At 56.1% G+C, this 11,839-nt stretch overlaps 1 protein-coding gene across 1 annotated transcript; it reads right to left on the bottom strand.

The window, feature by feature from the left end:
• Positions 1–1,440: 1,440 nt before the first annotated feature.
• On the bottom strand, positions 1,441–11,548 carry Tpra1 (transmembrane protein adipocyte associated 1). The gene is made up of 12 exons (XM_051154893.1): positions 11,278–11,548; positions 7,800–7,926; positions 5,723–5,854; positions 5,462–5,594; positions 4,302–4,388; positions 4,099–4,171; positions 3,909–3,988; positions 3,443–3,553; positions 3,303–3,363; positions 3,052–3,154; positions 2,863–2,943; positions 1,441–2,051 (listed from the first exon to the last, which is right to left on the bottom strand). Exons 3-12 carry the CDS (start codon positions 5,836–5,838, stop codon positions 1,787–1,789), a joined length of 1,110 nt encoding a protein of 369 aa, XP_051010850.1. The 5' UTR covers positions 5,839–5,854; positions 7,800–7,926; positions 11,278–11,548; the 3' UTR covers positions 1,441–1,786.
• Between the last annotated feature and the right edge of the window lie 291 nt (positions 11,549–11,839).

Here is an 11,839-nt window from a genome sequence, read left to right as displayed (position 1 = left end):
CTCTGCAACTCCAGCTCCAAATGATCCAATGTCTTCTTCTGGTCTCTATGGACACTCCACCCCCCAACTCACACACATCGCATGCACCCACGCAGACATACACACATTCACATAAATAAAAATAAATCTTTTTTTTTTTTTTTTTTTAAAGTTGGCATCTGCCTCAAGCTCTGTGGTGGCTCCCATCCCCGCACTCTAACAGCTTGCTCAGTGACAGCTCTGGCAAACAAAGTTTACTACTGTGATGTCACAACCTACTCCTCCCCACTCACTACACACACACACACACACACACACGCACGCACGCACGCACGCACGCACGCACGCACGCACGCACGCACACACATGTATGAATGCACAGCAAAGGCATGAGCCCAGCTTTGGACTTGCCTACCTAATCCTTCTTGGTGGTTCCCACAGCTGCTGTCACTTCAGTGAGTGCAAGCTATCTGTAACCGCAGACCAGGCGCCTGTGTGTGCCACTTGGGAGAAGCTTCCAGAGATCCTAGCAGCTTTGTGGTCTGTCCCTTTACCACAAGGACTGAAGCTTCACTGACCATACCAGGTCAACTGCAATGTTCAGGCCTGTCAATGTCCTTCTGGGCCTGGGTCCCAAGGGGTCTTCCATGAAGGTCTTACCATGTTACAACAAGATGTTTGTGGCTATGCTCTTGCCATCCTCCTGGCCTGAGAGCCAGCCACTAGGCCAGGTAAGACACCTGGGGGAGCTGTCATCACCTCTTGGCTCTGACCACTTGGCTTGTCTATCACCTTGACAGACCCCCTGCTTGGAGGTCACCAACCACACTGAGAGCTCCTTTTCCAGGCCATGCCTTGTAGAACACCCTACATACAGTTCCAGCCCTTTATTTTTATGTGCATGGGTGTTTGTATTTGTACCGCGCATATGCGCCTGAAGATGTCAGAAGAGGGCAGATCCCCTGGAATTGGGTCATAGATGGCTCTGAGTCACCATAAAGGTGCTGAGAATCAAACTCAGGTCCCTGCAGGAGCAGCCAGTGCTCTTCTCCGCTGAGCCACCGTCCAGCCCACTCTTAGCACTTTCTTCCACCTGTTCTGTCAGTTACCGTTGTGCTCTCAACCAGTGTCTCTCCAGTGTCCTGCACTGTTCCAGAAGCTTAGAATGGTTTCCACGGCAGGTGATTGGTAGCACACGGGGACAGATGGGTCTCTTTGCCCCTATTTTACATCTGACATAACTGGAGAGGGGTGGCCCTAGATGGGAGGTTAAGGGGCTGAGGGTGGGAGGGGCCACAGGCTCTACCATATGCACTGAACATGGCAGGGAGACAGTAGCTCCCCAGAACTCCCTTCTTTCCAACACATGGCAGTGACCTGCCCCTCACCCTGCCCTGGCATCCGGTTCTGGGGGACATCCCTTGGTGGGGGTCTCCCTGCCACTTATATGGCTCTGCTGCTGAAAGTCACCAACAACACACCTACTATTCTTTTTGCTTTTATTAAAAAATAGATCAAGAAAATATACACACTGTAGCCCTGGGGCTAAAGAGGCTGAGAGCCGTGAGGGAGGGACAAGTGGATAGGCAGGCAGGACCCCAGCAGGAGTGTAGTACTGGGAAGGCGAGGGTCCCAAGCTGGAGCACAGGGGGCAAAGGAGAATTGGGCATGGAGAAGAGGAGGAGGCCGGTAGCCTGGGGCACAGGTACACCTGTCCAGGGGCTATCCGCATGAGGTCCTCAACTGCACTCTGCTCCACCTGGGAGCCCACCTGTCCTCACAGGCCTCCCTATGCCTAGGTGCCCACTCAGGCATTGATGGCTTTCCAGCGCTCGCTGTCTGTGCTGTTGATGCTGCCCGTGTGGCAGGGCATGGAGGCAATGTCATCTAAGTAGGCCACTCCAGCAGAGTCAAACTGTGTGCTGGAATAGCTGGCTGCTGAGGCCCCCGCAGGGCCTGCAGACTCTATGCCCTCACGCCGGGCCACCGCGTAAGGTTGTGGCAGGTGCATGTCTGGCTCTTCAGCCTCATCCACTTGGCATTTGTAGGAGAAAAGGATCTTGGGCTCTGAGCTGGTGAGAGAGTACAGAGGAGCCATTGCAGCCAGGGGGAATAGGCGCCAGACAGAAGCCTAGCTCACCTGAGGTCGGTGAAGGAACCACACAGCTGTGGTAGGGAGCAAATCAGCATGGCCAGGGCTTGTGGTCCTGCCCTGACCCCATGTCATGCCCAAAGGAATGGGGACCCTTCCTGCCATGGTGGTGGCCACTCTACTCCACTCCAGATCCACCCCACCCCCATGGTGGGCACCTTCTTACCAGAGCCCCTCAGGAACCCTTGAGCCCACCAAGATTTGCTTTGAAGCTGGTCCCATCCACACCTGAGAGCTGGGGCAGGAGTCTCTATACCTCCCCACCCACGAGTGTGTCAGCCCCTCGTGGCAGACAACCAACTAAATTATAGCCTTCCCCAATCCTGGGCAAGTGTGACCCCCAAGCCTACAGCATAGGACCACCCACTTCTGATCAGGCCCGGATGGGAGCCAGTCCCTGTCTTAGCATCCTGGCCTCTGAGGCTCCCCACATGCCCCTGTGCTCTCTCAGGCTGAGTGCACTCATGCCTGCTCTGCTCCCCTGGTGTCTGTCTGTACAGCAGGGTCTAGCTCACAGTATCTGCTTGCTGACAAACTAGGCAATGGAAGAGCGTTGCTGAACTGCAGCCCCTGTCTCCGGAGAAACGCACCTGTCTGTGCTTGCTACACGTACCCAGAGAGAGCACACAGGTGCCGCTCGGCACACTCTGTACGCACACCTCTATGGCCATGCACACACAGTAGTTTCAGGTGCAGCCACACTAGAGAGCAGAAGTGTGTTCATCACTCACCCAAAGAAACCACGGAGGAAGGCCACATAGATGAGCGGTGCAAAGAAGCTGAAGTAGAGGAAGGTCGTGGCGTCCACACAGCTGTGGTAGGGAGCCAGTCAGCGTGGCCAGGGCCGGTGGTCCTGCCCTGACCCCATGTCATGCCCAAAGGAATGGGGACCCCTCCTGCCATGGCGGGTACCTCCTTACCAGAGCCCCTCAGTGATGTCAGCACACAGCAGAGCACTCCCCAACCCCTGCACCAAGTTGAGTGTGGCCAGGATGCCTGCATACACGTAGAAACTCCTCCGTGCTGGAGAGTAAGGGTCATGAGCTTCTCAACTACCCTACCCTTTGGGCCCAGGTATAAAGCCTGGGGTTTTGCCCCTGCCCAGCGCTCCCCAGCTGCAGGTTGGGAGCATGCCAATGCCCTCACGCCCCCCGCCCCAGCAGGTACTCACAGGGCAGGGATATGCGCTCCTTTAGTGGGGTCTTGGGGAGAATTACCACCAATGAGTAGACCTGCAGAGACAGGGGTGACAGGGAGGCCGGGCCGGGCCAGCCTACTTCACCTGCCCCCAGGGAGCACGCTAGACCTCACCAGGAAGAAGAAGCAAGAGCTGACTAGCCAGAACTGGCGGCCACCGTGGCCATAGATGTTGAAATCCTCAGCCGAGAGATGGGAGTCGGGGTACAGGATCTCCAGAGTCCCCTGGGGGTGAGGAAGGTGGGTCAGTCCTCTCGTGGCTTTCCCTTGCAGAGCCCAGGGCTCCCCAGTATGCCAGACCCTAGCCCTGCCTATGTTCCAGCCACCCACCTAACTTCAGGGGCAGTTCAGAACCTGGCTGAGTCCCGCGTGGACAAGGCCTTCATAAACAGCTCTATCCAGCCTAAGAAAAGACCCATAGCATATACTCTCGGGGTGCCTGTCCAGGCACTAGCTCTCACACATTTCCAAGCCTTCCCAAGGCTATCCAGGGGAAGTTGGCCCTGCCTAGTGCGTGACTCCCTGGGAACACTCATAGTTTAGAAACATGACCCTTGACCCCACCACTACCACCACATACCTGGGTGACTGAGTAGGCCAGAGACAGTACTGTGGTGATAGCCAACACTCGCTTGATGCTGGACTTGCTCTCTAGGTGGCCTGTAAGGTACAGAGGTGAGTCAGTCCCTCCTCTGGTAACTCTCTGGGTAACTGCAGAAATGGTAGGGAGAGCAGGCCCAGGTTTGAGGAAGGCCCTGCAGCACACATACCAAAGGCAAGGCCCAGGATGACCACACTCAGCTCAATGGCCAGCAGGAAAAAGCGGGTGATCTCCCACAGAATCTGAGCACAGAGAGGCACAGGGTCAACTAAGGGTGGGTTCCACCAAGCCAGACATCCCTGAGTCTCTCCAACAGGGTCAGGGTACAGAGGGAGCATCGTAACCTCCACCAGCCTGGCCTCCCCCCTGCACCTTGTCAGCAACTCTTGCGGCATCGGAGGCGCTGACCGTCATAGAAACCACAGCCCTGGCAATGCCTACCAGGGCTACCACAAACACCTGCAGGGCAAGAGAAGGACAGAGTGACCAACAAGGCCTCGCTTCTGCGGGATCCACTCAGGAATGGGAGGCTTTAACTAGACAAGAAGGGGACAGGGTGGGTTAGAGTGGAACACAAAACCGCACATTCCAACACAGGGTTCAGGCATGAAGAACCAGACAGCTGGGGCCTTCCTAGCGCTGCTGCTTCTGTGCGTTACGACCTAAGGCAAACGTCCGTGCCCAACCACATTAGAGGACGCTAGCCTCACTAGCATACTAGTGCCTTGAGGCTGCACCCACAGCACCCAGTGCTCCCCAGGTCATGTCTCCCTATGTGCCCGCCATCCATCATTAGTGGGAAGCTCAGAGTCTGACAACACAAGAGACCAGGGAGCCACTCAGCTCTTGGAGTGACATCTGAGAGTCTCAACGTGGGGTACTCCAGTCAATTAGGGTCCTCTCCATATGGAAAAAGGAGTCCCACATCCTGGAATGGGGGTCACCCCTAGAGCCTCTGCCCCATGTACAGCCTTGCTCCGTATCCCCAAAGCAGCATGCATAGAGCCCACCAAAGGCTGAGACTACAAGGCCCTCCCGTCAGGTAAGCCTGCTGCAAGGACATTACATGAGTGGAAGAATGGACGACTGCAAGGGGCTGCTATGGACATCCCCCCCCCCAGTATCCATCCCACCCCGCTACTAACCAGTTCCCCATTTCCCATAGGAGCCACCTGCCTCCCTCAGTCAGCATGGTCCACTGGCCTGCCTCAGCCTTCCCTTTCCTTGCTAGCTGGCTCAGGCATGAATGTGGGATCCTAGTTGGATCGATTCAAGGCCAGGCTAGGTCTCTCTTAGCAGCCAGGAAAGAGCCACTCCCTGATGTCACTCGAAAAGCCAGGTGAGTCCCCAGCTGTCCTTGGCATCATCTCTATGGGGAGAACCGAGTGCAGCAAAGAGCAAGAGGAAGAGCCCCTGGACCCAGCCATAACCAGAGCCGTTTTCATCATGGAAGCCACTCATTCATTTTCCTTTATTTTCCATAGTGCTTAAATCAGAGATGGGCTTTCTGTCACTAATTGGAGGAAACTCACCAAGATGTAGAAGGTGATAAAAATGGGGCTGGAGGTGACACGGATCTTGGCTCGAGCTAAGGGAAGCTTCCAGAGCAGGAAGATGAAGAAGAGCACATTGGGAATGAGCAGCAGGAGGTCCCAGTACCGGACCCTGGCAGGGAACACAGAGGCTGGCTCACTGGTGAGGTGGGTACACAATTCCCCAGCCCATATAACACCCTGAGAGCCTACCCACAGCCCCTACTCACAGAGCCTGCTCAGTGGGGCCAGGAATCCTACCTGGAGGAGCCGATTTCCTCGTACAGCAGCAGCAGGCACTGGTGGGGCTGACTGATATTGGATGCTGCGGGCGGCGGCCACGCTGTGCTTCCATTGGCCTGCTGCACACTGGCCATTCCACCGGCAGTGGCCCTGAAGAGAAGCCCTCGTGGTTAGGGCACAGGGCCCTGGACCCCCTCCTTCGCCCTAAGGCTCCCAGGGAAAACCAAACCAGTGGTGCAGAGTACAGGCCACACTTGGGACTTGGCAGGTAGGATGCTGAGAGAAGACTGAGGGGCTCTTAGCTCCATACAGGGCCTGGTCCCTCCTCTCAGGCGCTGCCTTAAGCCTCTGTCCCCTGACGGTGACCCAAGCCACCTCCAGTTACTAAGCATCGAGCACCAGAGAGTAAGGATGCAGGCACCTTCCAGATTGTTCCTCCAGTCTCCAGAAACAAAGGAACTCAGAGCACAGCCCCTGCCCTGCCCTGCCCCTGCCGCTGGGCCTCTGGATGCTTCAGTGTCCCTTCTGGAATGGCACTGAGACCCGCATTCTCTTGGTGAGGCCATGTGGAGGTAGCATGCCCCAGCAAGACTGTATTGTAAGGCTGAGTGCTGTGGCTCCTGGCCCACCTAGCAAAACGCACCCACCATCTGATTGGTGAGGCCACCCAGCTGCTAAGGTCCTCAGAGCAGCCCTCTCAGCTGCACCGGAAAGGCAGCTGCAGGGGGAGGGGAGACCTGGAAGCACACAGCGGTCTCTAGGTACAGGGCCTAGAATGGTGGTACAAAGAGGGCAACAGGGTCATCTGAGAAGGACAGGCTGCCAGGAGAAGCTGGAGGACAGAGGAGCCCAAAGACCAGTGTCTTTCTGGCTATCTGGGCAGAAAGTCTGGCACTCAGCCTGGAGCACCAGGGGACTGAAGATCTGGGTCCCTGGAATGCCTCGGAAGGGAGGGGACTAATGGTGGCCACAAGACCCTACACAAGGAATCTTGATGAGAGAATTGCATGGGGATGGATGGCAATAGGGCCTCCAGCGGGACAAGCTGAGCCCCAGGACTCATTCACAGGTGGCAGTATTAGGGTCAGTGATCTGAAGGGAATCGCTCTATCCAAAACAGACAGCATCCAGGTAGGGGATGTGCACAAGTGATGCAGTGCCTACACTTGACCACAAGATGTCAGTAAAAAGAATGAGCCTGGCAAAATGAATGGGCCTCCAAAATGCTATGTGGGTGGATCTAGACTCAACAGTGGCACAAGGGACCAATATAGAAACATGGCTGGGATTGACTTTGCAGACTGGGGTGGCACACAACGCCCCGGGCGCTCCACCCATGTGTGGGCGCACAATCGAGTATACTAGCAGGAAAGCTTCAGAAGGCTTTTCACAGGAAAAGGTCATGGCCTGATGACTTGTCTGTGGCAGGAATGGCCAGGAGGCTTGCTGCACCCCCCCAACCCCTCACCCCCCACCCACAACACCTATCCCCCATTCAGAGTCAGCAGTAGTACAAAAGGAGCCCGGTGAGTTCACTAACAGCAGCAGGAAGAGGCAGGGCTTGGAGGACTCAGGAACATTCTCAGTTTGCTGGGGCCTCTGCCCTCTAGTGCTACCTCTGTTGAAAGGGACAGTAAACCTCTAGGGAGGCAGCCAAGACCCTGTCCCCAGCCTCCAGCTCTGATTTGTTAGACCTCCAGCTTGCTGATGGGGAAGAGCAAGGAGGGAAGCGTGTGCCTGGTCCCTAGTAGACAGTCCCACCGACGCTGGCTTCTTCCCAGTCCTGACAATGGCCAAGGGGACCGGAGCAACTGCCTTTCCCTCGTGCTGCGCTCTTCTGTTTGCCCAGCAGATCTGACCAGCCATGTAGTTAACATACCCACCCAGGTCGCTCAGATATGGCAGGGACAGAGCAGGCAAGGCCTAGCCTCCTGAGGTCTTCCTCCCAGGGACTGAAGGAGAGCTGACACAAACCCTTTGAACTTAAAAAGGCAAACTTCTGCTACATCCAGGCGCTTGAGAAGACAGTGGAGCGGGACACAATGACAGAAACACAGCACAGACAGGGAGGGCCCCCAGTGTCCACACTTCTTACCAGCAGAAGCCTGGGTGTCAGTCTGCTTTCCCCAGCTTCCCTTGCAGGAGGGAGTGGCCACGTGGACACCAGCAGAGTGGGGCTCGCCAGTTTCAGGTCGTCCCCTTCCCTTCCTCCTTCCTGTTAGCTGGAATGTGGACGTGATGATGGGAACAAGAGCGGTCATGTCAGACCAGCAGACAGATAAAGGCATGTGTTGAACTCACAAAGTAGCATGAAAAGATGTCCCCTCCGTACACGCCCAAGGCTGCGTCCACAGTCTGACAGGCAAGACAGAACAGTCTTCTATTTAGCCATCATGGCCTCACTTCACAGTTTAAGGCTGGATTCCAAGGAACCATATGAAGGTCAGTGTTCAGTCAAGATGACACATGACTGAGGAGTCAGCCTTGGAAAACTCTGGATAAGGAACATTCCTCAGGGAGAACAACAAATACAAAGGCCCTGAGGTAGAAACAGACTTGGCCAACAACCAAGAAGAATAGGCCTGGGCAGCTGTCAAGATCAGCGGGGTTGGTAGGGCCCGGGTCAGATGCAGTGTGACTGCATTCTCAGAGTACTGAAAGGGGCCTTCCCAAAAAGGTGAGAGGGTCCCATTTCATATAGGTAGGGTCCCTTAGGCTACCACAGAGAATGCACAGACCCAGGGGAAGGTGAGACAGGTGCAACAGGTCAGAGAGGATGGGACAGGGGTCAGGCAGCAAGAGGGCCCCACTTCCACAATGAGCTCAGCGCCCCTGCTCTGTTCAGGGGTTTAGATGTGGCTAGCTCCGTGAGTACAAATGGCAGGAAATGTGAGCATATCCGAGCCTGGCCAACCAGAAAGTCTCAGCACCCTGGCCAGTGAGAACCTATCCTGCTTAGGTCAGCAGGCCAAGTGTGACTCTGGGGCTGGGGCTCTGGAGAGAGAGCTCACACAGGGCAGAGTCACCAGGTGGAGGGAAAGAGAAACTCTGAACTCCCAGTAAACCCCTGGATTCAGTCACAGATGACACCCCATCTTTCCTGATCATAAGACACCTGTCTCCCAAGTCCTCCTCACTACCAGGGTGTCAGAGTTTGACCCCTCAACTTCCCAAACATGTTTGCTTCTTTATTTTGCATTGCTGGAGACTGGCCCTCTGCAAGCCGAGCACTGGACCATTGAACTATATCCCTAACCCTCCTTCTGAGACAGTGCCCCTCTACGTTGCCCAGCCTTGAACCTATCATTCTCCTGCCTCAGCCTCCTAATAGCTAAAGTGACAACAAGCTTGTGTCCCCAGGCCTGGTTCCCATCTCCTGTTGGTTATGGAATTGGCAAGCCAGACAAAGATGGCATTCCTGGCCCTGCCTCCTGCTTGCTGTGTGACCTCTGATGAGTCACTTCCCTTCTGTGTGTCACAGGGACAATCAATCACAGGTTGCTACGACAGCCAACAAAGGTGAGCTGTGAAAATGTCTACAGAAGCCAGGCAATGGACAAGTTTCCTACAGGTGGAGGGTGGGAAATAGGGAGGGGTCTGCCTATGGACCCAGGTGTCCTTAGAAGGTCTAGTGGCTATGCAGGGCAAGAGGACCAGAGATGTCAGCTGCCACCTGTGACACTCCACTATAGGATTGGGAACCACTGTAGCACTGAGAGTCACAATGCTCAGACATGTGGCCACCTGCTGCCTATGGTGCAGCTGAACCCTCCAGAGCCTGACATCATGGCTAGTCCTACACCTAGCAATAGCTCAAGTGGACACTGTTGAGCAGGCGGAGCCCCATCAGCTGCCAGGCCGAACTCTGGACCCAGAATATTCCTTCTCCAGCAGCACCTGGGGCTAGGAGGCAGGCCGCCACACCGCATTTGCCATAATGACTGCTCTCCTGAAGTAACTGATACCAACCACATCAGTGCACAGGCTCAGCACCCTGTGTGTCCCTCCTAGGAACACTGGACAAGCACCACCAGGGTCCCCATCGAAGGAAGAGCAGGCATGGCCTAGCAGACGCACAGACTCTGCCTCCTATGCTCGGGCCCAGGGCTTCTCCTTCCTCAGACCTGGCCTTGGTCACATGCAGTGATAGAGAAGTGAAAGGAGCTGGCCCACCAGAAAAAAGAGGAAGGAGAGAGGGCTGACTGAGAAAAAAAAAAAAGAGGGGGGGTTGCTGCGACATCTTGAAGGAGTAGCAGAGAAGCCCAGGCCTCTGGTGACCAGGGAACTGAGTCAAGGTTTCTTCCACCTAGGAACCTGAAAGGGCAGCTCTGACCTCAGAGTATTCTCCAGAGGCCAGGCTCCTGCCCACGGCTCACGCCTCTCACCTTCCTCCCACCTCCTGTGCCTAGTCTACTAGGCCTTAGGTGGAACCTACTCTGACACGCCCCCAGACATCACACACACACACACACACACACACACACACACACACACACACACACACACAGCGACCCCAAGGGCCTTCTCTCCCTTGGGAGAGGTTGAGAGAGCTGTCTTTCTCACCTCTGCGATGGAATTACCTAAGCCATCTGTGCTCTTATGTGGGATCTCTACCCAGTAGGAGAATAGCAGCCCCAAACACTTACTTATCTCCCTAACCTCCTAGGCTGCCGAGCCTCTAAATCTAGCTGCAGGGCAGCATGGGAAATCTCCAGAGGATAGGTGGGCTAAGCTCACTGCCTCTCTGAATCTGTCAGCCTTGGTGAGAGAGAAGAGATTGTCCTAAAAGGCCACCCTGGGCACCAGAAGAAGGGATGGTCCGGGTGACCTGCCCTCTGCTTCCTGACAACCCTTGACCCTTCTCTAGCGACTAACTTATAGCTCACCTACTTGAGAGGCCTTTGTGCTTTGCGTGTACCTTCCCCCAGCTTGATCTCATCCCTTCCCGGTGGACTTTAGCATCTCTAGCCCACCTAGATTTAAGACAGGGTCTCATAGGACCGAGGCTAGCCTCCAACTCAGCCTGTAGCCAAGGCAGGTCTTAACTTCTGATCCTCCCACCCAGCTGTTTATAGCGCTAGGACTCCATCGGCAGTAGGTGCATTTACATGCTTTCTGTCGGTCTGTCGGTCTGTTGTAGGCCTCGTAACCCAACCCCCTAGAACAGTGTAAGATCGATGACGGGCACAAATTTCCCAGCACAATGCCACCGAGCTGGGCAAGGATGGGAGGTCTGTGTCCCATACCCCACATCCCCCCCTTCCCTACGGAGCTGAGAGGTGTTGCCCCTTCCTTCCGCACGGCCAGGGAGGCAGAGGCAGAGCCTGGGCTGTCCTTTCCGGCTGCCGCTGAGCTCGGGCTGCATCCGGCGGCGCTGACAGTGTCCAGATCCATACAGGGTCCGGTCCTGACCGCTAGGGTCCCCCCAGAAACTTCTCAAAGGCTGTTCTGCGGCTGCACTTGAAATGGCATGGGGATAGGAGGGGACGGTAGGCCGGAGCCCGAGGAAGGAGCGCGGCAGGGCCTCCTTGCTAGCTTGGCGGAGCAGGAGACCAGGACTGGGCAGCGCTTACCTGAGAGCCCAGCTGCGCAGGCCGCGGGACTCCGACTCCCGGTAGGCGGCGAGAACCGGGGAGCGTCGCGCAAGAGACGAGGCTGAGGTTCTACACGGGTCGGTGGCAGGTAGCTCTACTAGTCCCCGCCAGCGCGCAGGACCCACAGGACCCGAGGACTTCGCCGACCCTCCGCGGCAGTGGCGACTCGCAGGCGCTTTCGGCTGGTGTTTTTCGTCTAAGCAAAACTGCGAAAACAGTCCTGACCCCTGTTTGTGGCACTCAGCCCCGCCCCCGGCCTCCAGCAACCTATCGTCACCGGCTCCCACCCACAGGAGTGGAGCAGGCCAATAAAAGTCCTCAGGGGGCGGGGCATTCCGCGGAGCTCTTAAAGGGACTGCAGTTGCAGCAAGGCGCAGGGGGCCAGAAACTTCTACCAGGAAAAGATTTTCTGCACAGCTCACCCATTCCTAGAGCGTTTTGCGACAGCGGCATCGAGCTCGCTCCGCCTTTGCTTCGCGTCTTTCTGGGATCAGCTCCGGTCCTCTGACCGGGTCGCCACCTGTCTCCCAGGGTGGAGCTT

This window comes from Acomys russatus, chromosome 13 (assembly GCF_903995435.1).
Source record: "Acomys russatus chromosome 13, mAcoRus1.1, whole genome shotgun sequence".
Taxonomy (NCBI): domain Eukaryota; kingdom Metazoa; phylum Chordata; class Mammalia; order Rodentia; family Muridae; genus Acomys; species Acomys russatus.
The sequence above is the reverse complement of the archived record's forward strand: the minus strand, read 5'-3'. Positions and strand labels throughout refer to the sequence as shown.

Bases quoted from the DNA above. Each gene is read 5' to 3' on its own strand.
- Tpra1 (XM_051154893.1), bottom strand. From the start codon at position 5,838: ATGGCCAGTGTGCAGCAGGCCAATGGAAGCACAGCGTGGCCGCCGCCC. The intron at 2,944-3,051 runs GTAAGGAGGTAC...TCCCTACCACAG, and splicing joins GACATCACTGAGGGGCTCTG to CTGTGTGGACGCCACGACCT. The intron at 2,052-2,862 runs GTGAGTGATGAA...CTCTCTCACCAG, and splicing joins TTCCTCCGTGGTTTCTTTGG to CTCAGAGCCCAAGATCCTTT.